Consider the following 24093-nt stretch of genomic DNA (forward strand, 5'->3'; position numbering starts at 1 on the left):
CTTCACACCTACCTGAATCAATTAAATAAAGTGTGCCCCAGCCATAGTCAATCTTTTGTGGGTTATTGGTGCAATAGCGCAATATCCCAGTCTCATACAATGGATGGGAAGGGACAGGTTTGTTTCCTTACTACACAGATGGTATCTGAGATCCACAGACATGCTGGATCTCACAAAACAAAATTCTCTGTGGAATTCTACTTGTGAGCAAAAAGGAGGTATGTGAATCCTCCTCCCAATTTGCTTTCCAAATATAAAATATAAATCTCAACTTTTTCTTTTAGGAGTGTTAACACCACTCTGAACATGCAACATTTGCCATTAACTCTTGTCATAACATGAAAAGAGCCTGCTCAACTAGGACAGTGGTCCATTGAATTCAGCATCTTGTTCTCACAGTGGCTAACCTGAAGCCTATGGAAGCAGATTTTGCTATCTTCCCTTTCAACACACACCCTAGCTCCTAGTGCCACCTCCCACAGTTACTTCAAAAAAATACTCCAACCCACTGGAGCAGATTTTCAGGGAGTAAGAGGGCTAAAGAAAGAAATCTGCAAAAATTGCCTTCCTCCAATATAAACCTCTGGCAAGAGATAGAGAAATAAATACATGCACACTTATGCACATGTGTGTACACACAGACTTTGAACACCACTATGAACAAGTAGGTGTTGGATCTAGTCTCAAACATTATATGATAATATATGGGCAATATACGAATAGTCAACTGATTTCAATAGGTCAGCGCTGAGTATGACTTACCTGGATATATACAGGATTCTGATTTACTGACAATTTTTGCTTTCAAATATATAACTTACTTCAGACAAACTGCTTCTTTGAGTGACGTTTCCTAGAGTGTCTCCACTTGTTTCCAGGAGCCCTGAGGGAGTAGTGATGGTCCTCCCAAGTTGGTTCTTTGATATTAAAGACCGGCTTCTCTGCATACTAACAACTCCCTCCTTGTTTCCTTGGTTGCTAGGGGAAAGAGGTTTTTGCAACAAAGCATTTGGGGCTGCAGGTCTGTTTGCTGGAGCTGGGAGCACAGAAGACCTGTTGGTCTGTGTACTGGGAGACTGAGGCCTACTGTTTGTGACACTTGAGACCTGCAGTCTATTGTTGCTAGATAATGGTGGTGATTTGTTTCTTTGAAGCTGGAGCTGAATATCTTTCCGACTTGGCACTTGAGGTCCTGAATCCTGGCTTGGTGGAACTTTAAAATTTCCTTGGTGATCTAGTGCAACTAAATTAGTGTGTTGGCTACTGGTAATCCGCAGTAGTCTTCCTTCTTCCCACAGCGCAAGGTCCTTTGCGATGTCTGCACAGGCACAAAAGTAATGCAATATAACAAGAACTGAAATCCCTGTATCTTATTGATCATCATGTTTATTCGAACTTGAGGATATAGTTTATTTCTTTCTCTAATACTAGGGAACTTGGATTCATATCAGCAAGGGACTTACTAAGTAGTTTCTGGCAAGCCACTTTCTTGGACTCATTCCTCACAATCATTTCTGATACAGAGAAACCCCTACAAGCAGATGTCATATTCTGCCAGGGAAAAAGGTGGATATAACTAAAATAATAATAATAGCAGCAATAGTAATATTGTGCCTGGAGGCGGTTGGAGGTTGGATGGCGGCTAACAGATTGAGGTTGAATCCTGACAAGACAGAAGTACTGTTCTTGGGGGACAGGAGGCGGGCAGGTGTGGAGGATTCCCTGGTCCTGAATGGGGTAACTGTGCCCCTGAAGGACCAGGTGCACAGCCTGGGAGTCATTTTGGACTCACAGTTGTGTCCAGGGCAGCTGTCTACCAGCTCCATCTGGTATGCAGGCTGAGACCCTATCTGCCCGTGGACTGTCTCACCAGAGTGGTGCATGCTCTAGTCATCTCCCGCTTGGACTACTGCAATGCACTCTATGTGGGGCTACCTTTGAAGGTGACCCGGAAACTACAACTAATCCAGAACGCGGCAGCTAGACTGGTGACTGGGAGCGGCCGCCGAGACCACATAACACCGGTCTTAAAAGACCTACATTGGCTCCCAGTATGTTTCCGAGCACAATTCAAAGTGTTGGTGCTGACCTTTAAAGCCCTAAATGGCCTCGGCCCAGTATACCTAAAGGAGCGTCTCCACCCCCATCGTTCTGCCCAGACACTGAGATCCAGCGCCAAGGGCCTTCTGGCGGTTCCCTCACTGCGAGAAGCCAAGTTACAGGGAACCAGGCAGAGGGCCTTCTCGGCAGTGGCGCCCTCCCTGTGGAACGCCCTCCCACCAGATGTCAAAGAGAACAACAACTATCAGACTTTTAGAAGACATCTGAAGGCAGCCCTATTTAGGGAAGCTTTTAATGTTTGATGTATTAGAGGATTTTAATATTTTATTAGAGGATTTTAATATTTTTTTGGAAGCCGCCTAGAGTGGCTGGGGAAGCCCAGCCAGATAGGCGGGGTACAAATGAAGAGTTTGGAGTAGAAGAGTTTGGATTTGATATCCCGCCTTTCACTCCCCTTCAGGAGTCTCAAAGCGGCTAACAACCTCCTTTCCCTTCCTCCCCCACAACAAACACTCTGTGAGGTGATGGGGCTGAGAGACTTCACAGAAGTGTGACTGGCCCAAGGTCACCCAGCAGCTGCATGTGGAAGAGCGGAGACACGAACCCGGTTCCCCAGATTATGTGACTGCCGCTCTTAACCACTACACCACACTGGCTAAATAATAAATTATCATCATCATCATTATTATTATTCTGATGGCAATCTAAGCAATCTGGTCTGGAATAGGACTCTACTGCAGTACATGCTGCCACAACCCACATGCTGGGTTGCCACTAAGCAAGAGAGCATTCATAAAAATTACCATCTCGAAATTTTACAGACATCAGCACATCCCTAAAGAATCTCTTTTTTGTCATGATTTGGTGAGTGCCAGACTTCTCTAAATTCCTAGGTCCAGCAGGTGTTAGAATTTAATGAAGGCTTGGGGAGTTAAACTGGTTGCGTGGCTATTCCCTCCCCCCCACATGTGGAATAAATAAAGACACAGGACACGAGTATTTTAAGTTAATGGGCGAAAATGGCCACAACTTTATTGATTACAGGTAAGAGAGGTATTGGCATTAGGCATTGGCCCCTAACCGACTATCCGGTCTAACCGGGAAGGGTTAAACACCAACAGGGGGAGCTACCCGAGATGCATATCCCTAGGTGCTCCCCGAGGGGTTACCGCTCGGGGGCGCGCTTTAGGCCCTAGCCTCCGTAGGTTTCGGACGAGGCGTCGCCCCTCGGAGTCCTTTAACGAACTACCCTTCAAGCATTGGGGGAGGTGATGGCGCTCCTCCCCCCCGATCTCATTTACATGACAATACCCCCGGCCAATGCCTACCGCCATAACCGAGGAAGTTGTGACGAATTGCTAAGAGGTAGGCGAAAAAACCAAGTGGCTCACGAACCAGCCAATTAGCCAAATGGAAAAATTCCTACCCGGCCCCAAGCGGCGACCAGCCGAAGCTCATAGCAAGGTCAATGGCAAACCTAAAGGGTGGGTGGGTGGGAAATCGCACTAGCTGCAAGGAAGAAAAGGGGCGAGCCGACCTTATGTGGCCTCTGGAAGGCCCGCCCCCGCCGCCAGTCGATTGGCTGGCGCGCGGGGGTGTAACTAGGGAATCCCTGATTCCCGCGAGGCTGACGCCAGCCCCGCGGGAGTGTGGGTGGGGTCGTGAGCCCGCAACCCCACCCCCCCATGATGTGCTCGGTAGTGGCAATGCTAGACCCCTAATGCCTGGATTTAGCTTCCTGTGTTCAGGAGATCACCTGGGAGATAGGCCTTTACGAGAACAAAGGAAGGCCAGACTGAAAATGAGTGAGACCCCCTCCTCCAGCTCTGAGATAGTTAGAAAAAACTAAAGCCAGAGTTTGGTGTAGAGTTGGCTGTGATGTAACCTGGAGAAAAAAGGTTGCAGGCTGCTAAAGGCAGCAAGCTGGAGGGAGGGTCAGAGCACAATGATTGATTTGTGTTTGAATCAAATGCTGAGGCTATGGCAATCACTGGTTTAATGGACATCTTTGCTTAATTTAATAAAAAGGTAAGAACAGGTATTGCTATTGTTGCTATAATATTAACATAATTGAGTGGAGAAAATGATGCCATCAATGATTTTTTTTTAAAAAAAATGATTTTGCCTGCATTATGCTTTTTCTTTAAAAAAAATACATATCACTTCACTTCACAATTTGGAGACTACCTGTTTAAATTGTCTGGGTCAATAGATGACAATGCAAATGCCATAACTTAAACCAAATGTGGAATGAGCTCTCTCACAATTAAATTAACCTGTGTTTTTGCAAATGACTGGGTTCATTGACTTATCTACGGTGAATAAGAAGGTATGTTGGAAAACTGATATATGCTGTTTATGTTTCAATGAGAGTTCAATGAACATCATAACTTTTGGCCCAAGATGCTATCTAAAAAACTGATTGGTTCTGCTGATAAGCAAAGCATTTCAATCATTTCTCCACAGCTAATTTAAAGATTTCCACTATAAAATGGTTTTCATTTATTTAGCATAGAATATATATGTTGATTTTGAACATCAGCTTTTCCCAATGGAAGAAAGGAAATATTTCAAGAGAGAATATAGTGCCACCAAATATTTTGATGTATTTGGCATATTAATTTATTTAAGAAAGTTCTCATTCGTGGCACATAAATTGAAATAGATACAGACATAGAATATTAAATGGGACTATGAAAGGTTTGTGCAGGTAATAAGTCTGGGAAGTTGATGGATGCCTCACAATCAACCAGAGCCTAGCACTTGGTGATCTGAAGGATATCTACTTATTTACCTATCTACCTTTCTGGACTTGATTGCTAGCGGTAGCAGTTGGTGGGATGCCACTGCTCTCCCAGTTTCCATAGATAACATGATTCTGACTTACTGGGAGAAGATGGGAAAGGTGCAGGGAGCTTGGCATTGCACAGACATGATGGCAAGAGTGGCAAATTGGCTCCACCACACGGCACAGCTCAGAGCTCCCCATGCCTCCCCATACAGTGTGGGCCAGTAGCATGCTGTGTTTGGAAGCCAGGAGAGCAGCAGCAGCAGCAGCAGCTCCACTGGCCACTACTGGTAACTAATGTCTAAACAGCAGAGCTTTCCATCCTGAATATCTTGATGGGCGGAAGCTTTCCATCCTGAATATCTTGATGTGACATAGACAAAGTGGGGAGGAGCATCACTAATTAAACCTCATCCTTATATGGTGAACACTGGGGTGAAGTGACGCTAAGCAATGAAATTGAACGGGCCAACAAAGACATGTTCAAATAACCCAGTAAACCTTGGATGCTTCTAGCCACTAGGCAGCTGTCCCTCAGATCTGTGCCTTGCGGAGCACATGAAGTAATAGTGGGACCCACCCCTCTGCCAGCTTATATACCCTCCCCTGATGGGTTGCACGCCTGCAACCTGAGACTTCTCCTGCATGGAGGTGTGCCTCCTGCCCACACACACTCTTGGGAGCCAGACATCATGTTATTAACAGATTATTTCAACGCATGTTTTCGCCCCATGCAAAAAGCACCCATAGCTCAGTGGCAAGAGCTTTGCAAGCAGAATGTCCCGGGTTCAATCCCCAGCATCTCCAGGTAGGGCTGACAAGGACTCCTGCATGAAACCCTGAAAAGCAGCTGCTATTCAAAACTGAGCTAGAGGAACCAATGGTCTGACTTGGTATAAGGCAGCTTCTGGTGTTCCTGTCCAAAGCTTTGTGTTTAGAACTGGGATAAAGTCTGACTGTGGAAACTAAGGATGAAGAACTGGGGTCAGTTCTCTTCTGGACCTTGGTGATACCGGATAATGGAAGACCATCTTTGAACAAGAAAATTCCACTTGCCCTGTTTCCTTGACAATCAGAGTTTCTTTCCTTTATCGACCTAATCTTGTGACCCCTTCACTGTGACTATTCTACATAAGTAGTAGTAGTAGTAGAAGAAGAAGAAGAAGAAGAAGAAGAGGAGGAGGAGTTTGGATTTGATATCCCGCTTTATCACTACCCCAAGGAGTCTCAAAGCGGCTAACATTCTCCTTTCCCTTCCTCCCCCACAACAAACACTCTGTGAGGTGAGTGGGGCTGAGAGACTTCAGAGAAGTGTGACTGGCCCAAGGTCACCCAGCAGCTGCATGTGAAGGAGCGGAGACGCGAACCCGGTTCCCCAGATTAGGAGACTACCACTCTTAACCACTACACCACACTTGCAGTAATTACTGCAAGATCAGGGACCTAAGGATTATCCTTCAGATTGCAGGTACAATGTGATGGCTTCAAAGGATAATATTTCCTTCAAACTTTGAGTTTTCTGGAGCCATTTGGGAAGATTTATACAGTGCTGTTTTAGCAGTAATAACAATAATTCACTAACACTGAATGTTACTGAGCTATGGAAACAAATGTGTAAGGAAGCTGTCCAGATATATTTTGATTATGATCTACAGGCAAGCCTCGATGTCTGTCTTAAAATGAGTATTTGTTGACTCAAAGTACCACAGTAACGAAGATTGGAAAAAGAAAAACCACCCCTGTTAACACCTTATTGTTCAATCCACTAAAATCTGTCCTGAAATTTCTTCCCCAAGCAAATGCTAGGGTTTTATGCCACTATACCTACCAGCAAGGTGTTTTTCCATGGTTTGAAGTTCTTTTGCAGCCAATGAATCTTTCAGTAGCTTCTGGCTTTGGGAGTCTCCACTGCTGGAACTCATCATATCTAGATCCCAAACTGGTTGATTCTGGCATGATAAAAAAAAACACCAGGGAGAATGCTAAAATGTTTTTGTATACTTATTAAAAAAGGTAGTTACCAAACATCAAAACGGCACGTTCTTTTCATTACATAATTGAGACAGTCTGGTACTGCTTACCTCTATAGAGACTGGCACAAAATATGGCAGCATACTGGGCCGAAATTTGAAATGGTTTATACTCTCTGTGATCCCACTGACTTCAGTGAGAGTGCATTTAGTTTAAGTCAACATCAACTTGGCCTCAATAGCTATATAATTCATCACCTCTGGGGACAAAACAGCATTTCTAGTGCTGTTGTATCATTGCAACAAAATATAAAAATAAAATATTCCTTTCAGAAGGAACTAGTCATGGTGCCTTTACTGTACTTTGGGAGGACTGTTGGCAACGAAAGCATTTGTGCTGTCATTTGGTTATTGAACACTGCAGTGCTCAGAATTACTTATATTTTTTTGGACGCTAACTTTTAGAAGTTGTTTCATGAGAAACCATGAAGTAAACTTGGTAGTTTCTTTTTACATTCAGAGAAGCTAACAAAAAACATATGACCAGATGTGGAATACCGTTAAAACAACAAGCGTGTAGGTTAATTAAAGTAGAAATTAGCTATCCATTAGAGCACAATTTATTTTATTTATTACATTCATATCTTTCACTCTCTTCAAAGATCTTGAGGAAGTGTACATGGTGTCCCATCCATTTTATTCTCAAAACAATCTTATATGGTAGTTCTGGCTGAAAAGTGTCTGACCAGCCCCCATGGTCACATGGCCAAGAAGAATTTGAACCTTGGTTCACAGATCTGTTAATATATTTTCTGAGTTTCTAAGAAATGTGTTCATAACAAATGAACACGATACCATGAAATTATATGCCTATACATAAACCACAATTTTTTTTCTTACAGAACCCCAAAGCCTTTTGTTTAGCCATAAACACATAAGCTGCTGTGTTTATGCAAAAACATTTAAACTGTGAAGCTCCACGTTAGCACAGGAAAGAAAATCTGCCTGCATTTAAATATCACATCAATCAACTTTATAAAAGCGGCTGGAGATTATATCTGGTGTATTTCCTTACTAATGCAGAATTTGGAATGAGAGTGTTCCAACTGACTTTGAGGTCCAGTGCTGAGGGCCTTCTGGCGGTTCCCTCACTGCGAGAAGCTAAGTTACAGGGAACCAGACAGAGGGCCTTCTCAGTAGTGGCACCCGCACTGTGGAAGGCCCTCCCACCAGAGGTCAAAGACAAAAACAACTACCAGAGTTTTAGAAGACATCTGAAGGCAGCCCTGTTTAGGGAAGCATTTATTGCTTGACAGACTATTGTACAGTGGTACCTCTGGTTAAGTACTTAATTCGTTCTGGAGGTCTGTACTTAACCTGAAACCGTTCTTAACCTGAAGCAGCACTTTAGCTAATGGGACCTCCTGCTGCTGCCACGCCGCCAGAGCACGATTTCTGTTCTCAACCTGAAGCAAAGTTCTTAACCTGAAGCACTATTTCTGGGTTAGCGGAGTCTGTAACGTGAAGCATATGTAACCTGAAGCGTATGTAACGCGAGGTACCACTGTATTTTAATATTTTGTTGGGAAACCCAGCCAGATGGGCAGGGTATAAATAATATATTATTATTATTATTATTATTATTATTATTATTATTATTATTCCTAAAGCAGAATAGGTTTAATTTTGAAAAGCTCTATTTTTGTCCCCACATTTAGCATTCAGTCCTCAAATCATGAAATCATGTAAACAGAAAAGCTAAAAACATACCCACACATGTACAACCCTGTGTGTTTCACATACTTCGTTAGATTCTTGTATCTGCAAACACATGTTGTCATTACAATTTCAGATGTGTATCTAGGTCAACTGACATCTGGTGAGGGAAAGTGTTCCCTAAGAGGAAGTGGGGCACATATTTGGGTCCATCTACATGTCTGAAAGCGGTGCCATCTTTACTCCCAACCAATTGGCTTGGTACAGGAAACTAGTAAGACAATGGTTTCTGTCCAATAATTTTGGGTGTCAGCATCCAAACCTACAACCAAGGAGTACATTATCCTTTTCAAGTGTTTTGCTAGCAGCAGCGGCTCACAAGGGGGGCAGTGGCATTATCCTGGCAGCACTGCACTCACTGGCCTAGCCGCAGTGGTTCATGAGGAGGCAGCAGCAGTGGCATCTTCACCCTACCAGCCACCCCTGGATCCATTCTGCTGTAAGGCAATACCCTGACCAGGCAGGCATCTCACAGGTACAGCCTATTTCTTTGTTGCTACTCTCCTCTGGAAGCTGTGTCCCCATGGGGACCAGAGAACATTTAGTGGCCCTAGTGTGCCTACTTACTGCTCCCCAACATTGAATGAAGGGGCCCCTTCCTGCAAAGGCTACACTCTGCCCAAACAGTGTGCAAATGTTTTAAGATGGGGCATTGCAGAGTCCCGTTCCAAAGAACTTTCCAGATTCTGTTCCTTGTGGCACCCTCTCAGCGCTTGCCCAACTAGAACAAATAGCCAAGTGACATCTCAAACCTAAAAGTGTGAGCAAAGGTAGCGGGTGCAGCTTCCCTCAAACCCCTGAAGGTTAGGAACTGGCTTTGGGCAGAGAGGTAAGAAGCAGATGCACAAGTGGCATGTGTGTCTGCTTTTCACACCTGCTGTGCAATATCCAAGGTGGGACTCACACACAATCCCGGCAGTGAGATATGGAAATCGTAAGTCCATCTGCTACTGATGCACGTCTGCATTACATCAGAAACGCAACAGATACACAAGTCACTCATGGATTCAGGGGTGAAGCAAGGTGGGTGCGACCCGCAAAAGCTCCCTCAACTCTGGACCCAAACCCTGGAATCCTCAACAAAACTCAACAACTTTGGCCAACCCTCCCATAAAAACAACTCAACCACTTTGGTCCAACAACTCCTGGCAATGACAATGGGTAGATCACAGGCAGCCTTTGTATACTGTGAGTAGATCGCAGTCTCTTGGGAGTCCAACTAGATTTCAATGGGGGAGTGGAGTTGACAAGAAATTTTCCACTCCGGGTACCACCTGACCTTGCTACGCCACTGCATGGATCTGCTTCTTGCAACTGACAGCAGTCTCTCTAAAGACTGGTTTAGAAAGCTATGCAGCAGCCTAGGACTTTGTGAAGTTCTGTCACTCCTTCTAGCTTCTAAGCCTATCTGCTCACCCTCTGAGTTGTCAGTGCAGCTAGAAACACTGGTTGTGAGCATAAAAGGCTTCTTTAACTTTCCTTCTCTGCATTATAGCAGTTTTCCCCACAGATCAGGTAGACTAGGCAGAGCACAATCATTAGTAGGTGCCAGACCACTTAAAAACTGACTCCACAGTGACATCTGGCGGTCAGACTGAGGTTCTCCAGCCTCTGCTGATAATAACGTTGAAGCCAATGAATAAATAATACACTAAATGACTTGGAGAAACTCTTCGGTACTGATGGTAGTCAGTTAGGTTTCCTTCTTCTGAAATATTGTCCCGTCTGCAAATGGTGAAATTCCAGAGATGGGAACATGTCAAACAAACTTCTTGGGGAACTGATCAATGAAGCGATACTGGTTTTTGAAAGATTTCAATGAATATGTCATACACTTAAGACACACGTGATAGCTATATGTTAATGCCTTATGTATATATATATATATATGGGACACGGGTGGCGCTGTGGGTTAAACTACAGAGCCTAGGACTTGCCGATCAGAAGGTCGGTGGTTCGAATCCCCGCGACGGGGTGAGCTCCTGTTGCTCGGTCCCTGCTCCTGCCAACCTAGCAGTTTGCAAGCACATCAAACTGCAAGTAGATAAATAGGTACTGCTCTGGCGGGAAGGTAAAGGGTGTTTCCGTGCACTGCTCTGGTTCACCAGAAGCAGCTTAGTCATGCTGGCCACATGACCCAGAAGCTGTACACCAGCTCCCTCGGCCAATAAAGCGAGATGAGCCCCGCAACCCCAGTCGGCCACGACTGGACCTAATGGTCAGGGGTACCTTTACCTTTTTATATATGTATATATGTGTACTCTGTGAAACAAACACATGTTTCTGCTTCCTACCTCATAAATATGGCCTGTAATACCATAGCTGATAAGATTATTCAAGCTTGTCATTAGTTTTCCGAATGCTTGGGCATGACTGATGACATTTAGCACAACACACAGCAACAGGAAAAACGGTAACAGTTATTTGTCTGCTTTCTCAATAAAGTTTTGATGTTTGAAAAAACAAAACCTTTAATGGTGGACAAGACCATCAATGGCTACTAGCCATAATGTCTTTTTAAGCATTAACCCTACAGTCTTCCTACCTGAGCTTTACCTAGTGCCCTTAATCCACAAATCCTCCCCAGTAGGGGAGACAACAAATATGTCAACAGACTTCCCAGCTGCCATATAAGCATTAAGCATGACTCTTGATCATGCTGCCATAAATGCACATTGAACAGAAACACTTATGAGTTCTGTTTGGGTAGCCAGTTGTGGTTATTGCATTCTTCCCTGACAAGGCAAGTATACAGGGCAGGGTCAAAATGGCACTTCTTCTCATATTACGCATGGTTTTTCTTAGTGCAGAGATCATCACATTTATTTTCTTGAATTAAAGGCCATAGCTCCAATTGATCGCTACAGCCCTGCTGCTTTCCAGAGGCTCTGACACCAAAACCAACAATTGGCAGATGAACCAAGAGAAACAAAACATAGCTGGGTGTACAGGAAAACTCAGAATCACAGAACTGTATAGCTGGAAGGGAGCCTGAGGGTCATCTTCTTCCACGATGTCTTGTACTTGCCATACATCAGAATTTTGGAAATCTTTCCCACAAAGTATGCTTTAATTATACTGAGATGCTACAACAGGTATTCTGGAAATGCGTGGGAAGTTTAATATGTTGGGAAGGTTTGCAGCTCTGGCTCCTGCTGCCAGATAAGCCTGCGGACTTGGAAATGGATGGGCAGCAGGACTAAGCAAGTACTGGCTGAGGGCCTTCTGACAGTTCCCTCACTGTGAGAAGCCAAGTTACAGGAAACCAGGCAGAGGGCTTTCTCGGTAGTGGCTCCTGTCCTGTGGAACGCAATCCCATCAGATGTCAAAGGAATAAACAACTACCTGACATTTAGAAGACATCTGAAGGCAGCCCTGTTTAGGGAAGATTTTTAATGACTGATGTTTTAATGTATTTTTAATCTCCTGTTGGAAGCCGTCCAGATGGGCAGGGTATAAATAATAAATTATTATTATCATTATCGTTATCATCATCATCATCATCATCATCATCTGTGGACTCTGCCAAGCTGCTCAGGCCCTGGGCATTTCTGACCTTGTTTATATTGTGTTTTCAAAGGGTCCTTTCTCACTTGTTTATAATTCTCTTTGATATTATTGCTATTATTTGCTTTAGTTAGTGAAGCAACATATAGACCAACCTATATGCGGCACCATATCAACAAAATAACCCAAGATGTGGTGGTGGAATTTTATACTACTTACCTAGAAATTCAGTTTGCTGTGATGTTTTTATTTTGTTTTAAAATGTTAATAAAATTCCAATATATAAATCTAGGACACTTTCTTTGGACTAGAGCAGTATGGCCCTACATCTTTAAGGTGGTTTTTGTATCTCAGGCAATGACTTAGTCAAACACAGTTAATATTAAAATCAAGTACACACTGGCAGTTCTTTTTTAATTGTGACCTTGATATTACTGGCATTTTTATTTCATTGTAATGACCTTTGGCTATACACAATAAAACTGTGACTGGCTGAATCATGACAATTTTCAGACAAAGGAAATTATTAAAGCGTTCTTGTCCATGTTACTTTTGGAACTGGATTTCGGCTACTCTTACCTAAGATTGAACTGAGGCAAGGCCCCAGCTATCGCAGCAGTGGAAAACTGTTCTCAAGCAATATATCTAAGATGTATCTGCCAGCAGCTGAGGTCAGCCACATGTCAGTTTAAAAGTTTCCCCCCATGTCTTCATTATTTTTTCACTTACATTATATTTATTTTTGTCTTTACTCAAATTACTACAGATAAATTCTTCCTGGCATGAACATTAACAGAAAGAAAAGACCCAAATTCAATCATTACTTATCTGGTTCTTTACATTTTTGGAAAATACTGTAAGAGGGTAGGAAAAAGGAAACATGCCTGAATATCAGCATATTAAGAAACAAGATCAACCATCACTTGTGTCTAGTTTCAACACTGCATCTGACCATACACAAGTGATTTTTTGCTCTTCCATTTAGGAAATATACAAAACTGAAACACATTTAAACACATTAAAACTATGACAAATCTCAGGGCCAAAATTTGCATGACTGATGGTTTTTTTTCAGAGGTGTGCTCAATTAAACAGCACAAGAGATTTCAGTTTTAGTATACCCAAAAGCAAATTGAATGATACCGGCTTTGTTCACTAAAGTAGGTTGTTCCTCAATCAATACATTTCCTTTTATTTTAATGGCTCTTTATTGTAAAAAATGCTAGCTATAGCTGAGTTAACTAGTCCTTATTCCCCCAGGACCATAACATAAACTTGGATCTGCCAAGTTGGGGAATCTGATGGAGTTGTTCTGGCTTACAAAGTTGTGTTCCCACTAATCTATGCCCCATTGGCTTCACCTGGTTTTCTAGAACTGAGGTTTTGTCACTCAGTACTTCCTCACCAGAAAGCAACTTCTAGTTCAAGAATAGTCAACTAGGTTCTTTTAACAGTTACTATATCCCAAGGAAAAACCTGATCACTGGGCTAGTCACTCTTTTAAATAGTGACATTGCACTCATCTTTTGTGAGTGATTGTTAATCTTGAAGGCTTAACCTGCTTTCTGGAAACAGAGGTGTTTTAAAGCAAGAGGCTGCAGAAAATTCGTGTAAGGGCCTAAGCTCTGTTTCTACATTTTTCCTGTAGTTATATTTTATGTAATTTAACTACTGTACATAAAAGCTAACGCAAACCATTGATGGGGCACAGACTGGCATTAACACAGTAGAATCCTGTGAGATTATGGAGGTGCTATTCTGCTTGCTCCAGCTCACACTGAAACAATAAACTATGGTTTATTGCTGCAGGAATGAGATTCACATGCCTAGCCTGCTAACATATGGTTAGCAATGCCAGCTGGGACAATTGAGAAGGCTGACTAGACACACGGAACTAGATTCAGAACTAATCCTTTGGGGGCAGGACTATCAAAACTATTAGCAACAGCCATCTGTTAGGTCTTACACACATTGTTCCAAATCAAGTACCACAAGTCACTGCATAGATACTGAGTTCTAGCATGTGAAAACAGCACCATTTGGGGACAGGTATTCCAACGTTTTTGCAGCGTAGTGCTTTTTATAATTCTTATACGAGAACAAATAACACATTCTGCACTTTCTGGGGATGATTTTATCCTTAGAACTTCTCTCCCGATGACATTTCAGAGGTGCATAAGCATGCTTTTCATTTCTCAGACAAGGCTAATGTGAAGCTTGCAATGACCAATGTCAGGCTGAAAATCACAATTCATGAAAACAACTAAAAAAGGAGCCAAGATGAAATGTACAGTGATACTGACGCCAGTAAAATCTGGAGATTGCTATTTAGTAATCAGCTCATGTCAAAATTACATATAAATTAATTTGGCTGAACTTTTCATTTTTCCAGTTTCAGTATCAACTGTATGAAATGATTCAATGTCAAAAAAGAATGGACAAAAAGCAGTTGAACAATCTTCATCTATCAAGATGAAATGGAAATATTTGTCACAGACTTCAGAACATGGTTAAACATTTCCGTGTTCCTGTGAATCTGTCTCTCTCATTAATCCTGCCTGAGGAGGATATAAGAAGACTGATAACTTTTCAAGCAACTAATGAAATACTCTGCATGCAGGATAATTCACGTCATTCATTTTCCTCCTAGAGTTCACCAACTGTTCAATCTTTTTGCTCCATGAGCTTTTTTCAGGCACATGTTGCAAACGAGTCAACCTTTTTCATGTAATCTAAAAATAATAATCCTCCTCGGAGCTTTGTTGCAATATTGACAGCTATTTTTAATCCCTATGTCCAACATTAAGGTCCGTTCTACTTGAAATGCCATGTAATTGAAATTACAAGCTTTCTGCTCTGTATAGCAGGCAGCATGCCAGCACATTTTTACGCCAAAATCATACTGAGCTAGTCCTTCCCAAACCATGATTCATGCTGATGCGGACAGGGAAAACCTACACAAATGGCTGCATGTAATAAGACAGACAGAAGCAATGCTTTTGTTTTTAAGAACTGGTAATTCTGAGACTGAAAATCTTACGTTATTGCTGAAGATAGCAAAGGTTCAAATACAGTGCTGCTTTTCATAAAGAGTGGCCCTTTTACTTACTTTACTTTATCAAACCTTTATTAGGCATTATGGAAATAAAACCTTAAAAGAGAAAATAACATATAAAAGCCTTGAAATATATATAAAAAGGCAGCAGTTTGCTAAATGCATATATATATATACATATAGAGTCAGTGGTTTTCCTTGTTATCCTGCTCCTTGGAGGACTGCTACCAAAAACTCGGCTACCCCCGCCGTTACCCTTTGGTCAACGTCGGATAGGTAGAAACCCACACATTCACCTTGCTGCGGTTCCAGACCACCCAAAAGAGGGGACAGCACGCGTTGACGGAGCGTACTGTACAATGGGCAATGAAGGAGAATATGCTCTACAGTGTCCGGGACATTCATAGAGCATCTGCAGAGTCTCTTGTTTCTAGGAATGTTTTGATATCTTCCCCTGACAAATGCTGAGGGAAAAACATTCAAACGGGCCAGCATAAAAGCCCTACGTTGGGCTGGGATTATTAGTTTAGTGACGTAATTGGCTCTGCTACCTAAGATATTTAATTCATAGAATATGGGGGAGCAAATTTTGTTTACAGCTGCCATAATATTTTGTCTCTCGACATCCTTTAGTCTAGTTAGGATATTATGGGAGATATATTGCTCACTAGAATTGTACAGGGGCTCCAGCTCGATGCCTAAAGATTCAATCTTTTTTTCGAGGTGCTGATACCATCTTGATTTATAGGAGTCTTTGAGCAAATCAGCGAGCAGACTTGATGGAGGGCAGCGAAAGTGGCAGCGTAACCAATACTTTATTGAGGTGGACCATGCCCAATATTCCATTGTGTGTATGCCTATTTCTGCACACATTGTTTCATATTTGATCATAGCTGGGAGTCCAAGAATACGTCTCAGAAAGCTAGAGTGAATCTTTTTTAAATCATTGTTATATGCTTGGACCCATAGCGGGATTCCATAGAATATCTGGGATTGCACTTTTGTTTGAAATATCTGATTTGCCGCAGGAATAAATTGATTACCTTTCTGATAATGAAAACGGGCAACTGCTGATGAGATGCACTTTGCCTGTTTTATGGCATTTGTGCGATGGGTTGCCCACCCTAAATTGCTCTGGAATAAGATTCCCAGATACCTATAGATTTTCACTTGTTGGATTTCTTGCCCTCTTATTTTCCATTTCTCTAATTTCCAACCATTCGAGGAGTGGCCCTTTTACTAATAGAGTTATATACATTTAAGATAGAAAGTTACATATACACCCCCTATTTGGTAAGGAAACGAAGGCCAGGAATCTAAATAAGAAGTCTTCAGGTCAGTAGTTTTTTTGGGTTGCCTTAGACGCATCAGCAAAGCCAATGAACACTTACCATAGCTTCCTTTACAAATCCTCATGATACAAAGGCAAATTATATGGTAGAATCATCTAAAAAAGATGTATGTGGTAAATGGTCTGTTTTGGTGAAATGTAATATTTGCTCTTTATTTCCCATTGCAAATAGTCACTACATTTCCAATTAGCACCACTTCTCTGATTGTCCCATTCTCTGCCCTCTCCAAAGCCACAAAAAACGCAACCGGTTTTCATCTCCCCTCATCCTAAATCTTCATTTTTCCTCAGCTGAGTTTCAAGCAGGCATGATATTCAAAACAACGGAAACTTTAGGAAAAAGAAAAACTATCAAGAGATAAATTGATATTGAATTGCTTTGTAACGACAGGAAAACACATTATATGTTGTCTTGTAGATGCCACTAGCCTATTTGAAAACCCAGGATGACCCCTTCAACTCCTGACTTCCAGAATTTACAGGATCATTGCACTGCTGAAATCAGCACTTGGCTGAGACTGTGTGTTCTTTCCAGATGTGAATGTCTGCGGCTGAAGAAATATGAAAGGCTAGAACATAAAAATTTTATCCCAAGATGCTGGGGGGGGGGGGGGAAGACTTGGTTTGATGTTTTGGAGAAGGTTTTAAAGTAGGTTACTTCACAGATAACCTCCTTATTTATACATTAGCCACCTAAGCTAAAAGCAGATATAGAAAACAAAAGCACATGCACCAAATTACAAATAAAACATAAAAAATAGTACAACTGGTAAACCTAAGGACAATGAGCTATTTATGTGCCAATAAGGAAAAGGCAATGAAGATAAAACTCTTCGTTTGTATAAAGGAAGGAACAGTGCCATCCGGAAAAAGAAATAATAATGGAACTTTGAAACTGTGGGCCAAAACAGACAAATCATGGGAGTTTCATAAATTGGATATCCCAACAGGAGTGAGGCATATCGTATATATTCCACAAGTGACAAATGCCCCATTTTCTTTTTAACCGATGCGGAACAATATGCTTTGGACTCAAATTTTGCACTGCATTGCAAAATAACCTTGACTGAAGTTGCATCGTTCATGGATAAAAGTTCGCAAGTGCTTAAGCTTTTCCGTGATGTTAACAAGTGTGAGGAGGTTATGCTGTTATATAAACTCATTTTAAGAAATGAATGTCAGTACATTTATTTGATTTAGTTTCTGAAAATCAACGGAGGCTGAAATGCGTACAAGATGTGCCATTAAAACTTGCCTTCTTGGTTGTAATAAAACACCTTATGAAAAACAGTACCTATTTTTGTGGAGAACAAGCCACTGCACACTCTTGCACAAGCCAACAAAAATAGATTATACGATTTGGTTTGACAGAGAACACTATCAGAGCTATACTTACATCACAATATAGTATTAAAAATATAGCAAATGATCCAGCCAGTTCAGAATTTTTAAGGAGGATTCATTTCAGTTGCAGAGTAAAGCAGATGCCTAACATGCCTCCTATTACAGGATTTTAAAGTGCTTACCTTTGTCTTGATTCTGCCAATATATCTTTAAAATTACATATTAAAAATTAACTTTAAAAATCCTAAGCTCTTGCAAAACTAAAAGTACATGTTTATACATAAACACTGACAGTTGTACACGCTGAATATTCTGATTGACTCTGAAAATTTGAACCAACCAATTGGTTAAATGTGATTTATATTCTAGTCCAGCACTCAGGGAATGTGATACGCAAACCTCCAGTATCCCCTTCAGTTTCATGCCAAATGTATTCAAGTTAATCTAGAAAAACTGAGGGTTTGTTTGTATTTATTTACAGAATTTGTGTTCATAAAACTGAAGACAGTATATATAGGATCCTTCTTCTTACCTGCTCTGCTGCTTGGAATACATTCTCCAATTCATCACTGCTTTCCATTGAAATTTCTGCTGCAGGCACTGGTGCTGTTTTAAAAGATGGGGGGAAACCAATAAAGAATAACGAACAACATTTTTTATTATTGTGCACTCCCCGACCACAAACTGCAGCTGTGGAGATGAGATCAGAAGCATCTGCTTCTGCGTTTAAACTAATCATAGCTCCCCATTACGTTTGAACTCAGGCTAGTTTATGTTTAGTGAAAAGACCAGTATCGTACATTATGGTTTGAAGCTGGCTTGTTTCAATCAACTGAAGCTAAGCCAACCACATTGATTCCAAGTGCTGATATCACAAGGAACTCTGGTTTGTTTAATACTGGAAATGAAAGGTCTGATCTCCCTTTTGCAGCCGAGGAGAGGGGAGGAAAGAGTACACAAAATAAAGAGTATCCTGTTGTAATAAACCTCAGAACCAGCTGATCTAGGCTTGGCATGGCTTAGTTAAAAGTGGGTTGCCAAAGAAGTCTCCTCTGATAATGAAAGCTTCTTTGAATAACCTCATAGCTGTGTAAGTGATTTCTTGACTTCTCATCTAAGAAACAATTTACAGTAGCATTGGAAGTGGCAGCAGTGCCATCCCAATAGCCACAATGCATTGACCCAGACAGAGAAGGGATGGGCTCTGAGTTGTTGGTAGCATCATCCTCGCTCCGGAAAATGCAGCTCCGCTGCCCTCACTCACTGCTGCTTAATATTTGGGCAAATACCATTGATTTGTGTCAGTTGACCCAAAATCTGCATTTGCTAACCTTTGCGTATATTTGTAACTTGCATGAACCAACCATTCATCGCTCAACATGGAAAAGTGGCAAATTTCCAATAAAATATCAGACGACAGAACAGCATTGTGAATGCAAGATTTACTACAATATGGAAGACATTAGGGCTTCAAAACTTTTTAAAGGATGTGATAAACACTTATCCCACCACATCACAGTGCACACAGTGTTCATTCATAATGAAAAAACGTTGTGGGAAAGTCATTTTACAGACCTTTCTGTATCACGCATAGTTATTTTAACACAGCCTATATATTGCCATCCATGCATTGCCTTATTAACTGGGGCCAGTTTGCTTTGTTTTGCCACATGATGAGCAAATAGCTTTGCTCAGGAGTGATAACACTGTTAATCCAGAAATAATTGCTATTGTCAGAAAATACTGTTGTACTGACTTATGTTCTGATGAAGCAATCTATGAACAGCAGACTGAAACCATGGAATCCAGAACTAATGATTATGCAAGTATTTATATATATCTACATATAACTTTAATTTAAAAACTGACCCACTGGCTATGTGTTACATTAAACACGTGGACCAACAAATGTTTGCATAACTAGTATTAACTACTGGCATAATATATTATGTAGATATATATTGCAAGTCATAGTTCACATGGTAATAATATACTGGACCCCAAAATTTGTTGATTGGACGCAACATTAATTTTAATGTTAAATTACGAAAGATGAAACAACACCTTGAATAGTCATACTACCTGACACAAAGTCTGTATCATGGCCATTATATCTTGGTCCAGTGTTACTCCAAGGTGGACTCTGATTTAGAGTACAGTGGTACCTCGGGTTAAGAACTTAATTCGTTCCAGAGGTCCGTTCTTAACCTGAAACTGTTCTTAACCTGAAGCACCACTTTAGCCAATGGGGCCTCCTGCTGCTGCCGCACCGCCGGGGCACAATTTCTGTTTTCATCCTGAAGCAAAGTTCTTAACCCGAGGTACTATTTCTGGGTTAGCGGAGTCTGTAACCTGAAGCGTCTGTAACCCGAAGCGTCTGTAACCCGAGGTACCACTGTACCAAAAAGTCACTTAACTCTGTACCCCTTTGTATACCATCTGGGCCTGAGGAAGTGTTTCCCCATCATCCAAAGACTCCCCTGTAACTTCTCCTGTTCCATAGCTATCTAGGAAAATGTGACCTCAGAATAAGTTATAGGCTCTTTAAGGATTGCATGACAGCTCTGCTAGGGGAGAGGAGGCACTGGAAGGGAAAGCCTCACGAGCCTTCTTAAGTTTTCGGATGACCCTGATCCTTTGCTGAGGAAACATCACCATAATGGTTTTTGTTATTGATAATAATAATAATAATAATAATAATAATAATAATAATAATAATTCCCTGCCATTCACCAGCAGGTCCCAGGGCAGGTTACAACAATTTAAAATTCAGTATGAAGAACATTTAAAACAATTAAAGTAATAGGAATATTGTGACTCCTGGAAACACACGTCTCAGTGTCAGGGTAACACGTATCTCATGGTAAAGAGATGTATCCTCAGTCTTAACTAAAAGCTGCTTAGTGAGTAGCACCTTTGTGGGAAGAGAATTCCACAGCTTATGAGTTATGGGCAGCTCCATGTACATCTCATTGCAACAATCCAATCTGGGATTACCAGAGGATGGAGTACTGTGGTCAAGTCATCTCTGCCCAAAAGGAGACGTATCTGAACAGCTCCAGTTGAAACTGGAAATAGGGAGGCCTAGTCTTCCAAACCTTAGAATCATAGAATCATAGAGTTGGAAGAGACCACAAGGGCCATCGAGTCCAACCCCCTGCCAAGCAGGAAACACCATCAGAGCACTCCTGACATATGGTTGTCAAGCCTCTGCTTAAAGACATCCAAAGAAGGAGACTCCACCACACTCCTTGGCAGCAAATTCCACTGTCGAACAGCTCTTACTGTCAGGAAGTTCTTCCTAATGTTTAGGTGGAATCTTCTTTCTTGTAGTTTGGATCCATTGCTCCGTGTCCGCTTCTCTGGAGCAGCAGAAAACAACCTTTCTCCCTCCTCTATGTGAGGAGCGAGTCAGCAGGGTTCACTGGGAGCTGCCCAGGGTCCCGCCTTGCCTTTGCCCATGCCAGCAATTCCCCCACAAGCCCCCAGAATACCAGTTTAGATATTCTAAACTTCATGAAACTCCCATCCCCCATAACACTCATTTAGTTGTGAGCTCTATAGGAATATTCCTTACACTGAATCAGATCAGCAGCTATCAGGATTTCAGATAGGGTTCTTTTCCAATCCTACTTGGAGAGGCTAGAGACTGAAGCTGGAACTTTTGCATGCAAAGCAGATGGTCTGCTCCTACTGAGCTTTGGCACTTCCCAGTTATGGATTTTTAGCTAATTCATAAAGAACAAACTGGCACAGGAGAGGTATTTTGAGTGTAATCACATTGTGCCTGCTAACCAAGTTATACATCATTATCCAAACAGCAGAGATAAGCACTTTAATTCTGCAAAGCCTCAGCATTGTGCTGTTGTCTTCAAAAAGCAGAGTTGCATCAGCGTTTTCCACACAGTGTTAAGTCTAATCTCAACAGGGAGTGGAGTGTGAAGAGTAGTGAGAGCAAAGAAAACAAACTTAAATAGTAAGGAACAGGGTCTGATGAGCTAAATTTCTTTCCACACATTACTGTAATTTGGTAACTGAAAAAGGAATTTACCTCCCACCAAAACTGGTCTTAAAAAGTTTCCCAGCAGATATTCTCGAATGTGTTTTTATCACTATGTATTGAGTCGTTCAGATTATTCCATGCGAGGTAGCATAGCTCTTTCAAGAACTTACCGACAGATTGTGGCACTTCTTGCTCGAGAGTCTGAGACGCAACAGATATATCCTCTGTTCTTTCTGCCAAGTTATCTCCTTGCAGTCTAGGATGATTGAAATGGAAACAATTTTGAAGTTATATGGAACATTCCACTGATTAATGCACAAGACAACTGGACAGCTGCCAGCTTGCACTGCTAAGCACCACTAGAAGGCTGATGCCCTTACAAAAGTGTTGAAAGATCCTGGGCTGGAGGCTGCTGGCTGATAATTTAGTGCCTTACAGGTACGCAGCTGCTAATGGTGCCCAACATGGGCTGTTGATACTTTGGCTTGTATCTATAGTGGATACTATTCTCTTATTTATTAAATTTATATACCACCCTTCATCCAAGCATCTGAGGTACAAACTGGACCTGCATGCAGCTGGGGCAGCACTCTCCATACCTCTAGTAAGGGCTCTGGGTCCTCCTCTTCTCACACAGGTGCTCTGTGGTGGAAGCTAGTAGACACACAGTGAAACCTCTCAAAAGCCACCATTGAGTTTATACCTTACCATGTAATTCATTGAAAACATTAGTTGCGCAAAGTATATCTTTTAAAACATTAATTATTAATATTCCTATCAAAAATACGTATTTGAGACTAGCTAGCAATTTCTTTCTAAGGACTTTGGGAGGGTTTTTTTGTTTTGTTTTTGATAAGTGATAACTTATCAAAGCTGCTCCATCAACAGCTGCTATGGAAATGGCTGGTGTAACTGAGCTCCACTCACAGCCCACAAGGGGTTAGCAGTGGGATGACAGCTTTGTTTGGGAGCTGGGCTAGAGACTCTGTCTCTTACCAAAGCTGGCCCCAGAATACCAACCACTGTTAGTCTCCTGTGTCTCCTACCTGGAGCTGTTTCAAGTTCAGGGCAAGCATTGCAGATAAAGGTTCTCTTTAACCTCTCCAAGGTAAGCGCTGACTAAGCTTTGTTCATTTCCATCTTCATGACTGCTGCACTGATCAAGTCTGGTACAATGGGTTGGTTAACGTATTTGTTCAGTCTCAATGATTTTGCTAAACCATTTCTGAGACTAAACTAACATTCCCCAATTCCTCATGGCTTACTGGCTGGGATGTTCCAAGCTAAGTTTTAGGTAGCAAACACTTGGTGTATGGATGCAGATTCATGGAAGATTGGGTTGAAGGACTGAGAGTTGGACTGGATGAGCTTCTGATTTGCAAAGTACTAAAATATCACACATTCAGACCACACAGGAAAGAGAACTTAAGTTGAAAAGATTTCTTATCCACAATTTTTCATATATTCATATATTCTTGGCATCCGTTCTTTTTCCTTTTTTTAAAAAAAGTTGTGCTTTCTATAAATATAGCTGTTAATTACAAATGAAATTCATAGCCTTTAAAAAAATGTATGATGTATTTCAGGAACGCCGGAAATATCCAACCTCATAGGTGGGCTTCTCTCTACAGTGCCAAATTACTTGGCAGGAATTTCAGTAATATAGAATAAGAAAGATTGATCAAAGACAAATACGCCTTGTTCCACACCCTACATGTAATGGAAAAGAGGACATAGAAGACACATATCTACACTGGATGGGTGCAGATACTAACTAAAATCAGGCCTGGTGACACCCAGAAACATGGGTTTGGCAGCTGCTGAATGCCACAGTCACCTTCTTCCAGTCTCCTCTTCCCCAGATATGAGTTTTTGTTTCCTCAATTCATGCCACAACTGGCACTTCCGCATCCTTGGATGTCCAAGACTGAACTTCCTATCTTTCCTCCTAAGCCTGGTCCCTTTGTATACTTTCTTTATCCACAGGCAATGTTATTATCCACCGTCCTGAACATGCACAAAGCCTTGGCTTTATCTTTGCCTCCTCTCTGCAAATTTCTGTTCTCTGGACTCAATTGTCTCACTTTGGCTTCTTCCAGGGAAGGGCAAGGCTATCAGTTAAGGTTTCTCTGAGTTCTTGTATTGCTTTGGAAGGTATGAATTAGACAGATTTGCCTTTCAATGCCAGGTTAACAGAATTTCTCCCCTACCCCTAGTCTCTTCACACCTATGCAGCAC

At 41.7% G+C, this 24093-nt stretch overlaps 1 protein-coding gene across 2 annotated transcripts in view; it reads right to left on the reverse strand.

The window, feature by feature from the left end:
- LOC310848571 (uncharacterized protein C8orf34 homolog) overlaps positions 1 to 24093 on the reverse strand; it is a 92927-nt gene that overhangs the window by 11400 nt on the left and 57434 nt on the right. For both annotated transcript variants that reach the window (XM_083747793.1, XM_083747792.1), the window contains exons 9-12: positions 22026 to 22111; positions 18385 to 18458; positions 6678 to 6798; positions 822 to 1318 (exon numbers count right to left, since the gene is read on the reverse strand). In XM_083747793.1, the coding sequence (XP_083603919.1) occupies positions 822 to 1318; positions 6678 to 6798; positions 18385 to 18458; positions 22026 to 22111 (778 nt within the window). The remainder of the gene's footprint in view (positions 1 to 821; positions 1319 to 6677; positions 6799 to 18384; positions 18459 to 22025; positions 22112 to 24093) is intronic.

The sequence above is a fragment of the Podarcis gaigeae genome (genome assembly GCF_964106915.1).
Source record: "Podarcis gaigeae genome assembly, chromosome: 7".
In the NCBI taxonomy this organism is placed as follows: domain Eukaryota; kingdom Metazoa; phylum Chordata; class Lepidosauria; order Squamata; family Lacertidae; genus Podarcis; species Podarcis gaigeae.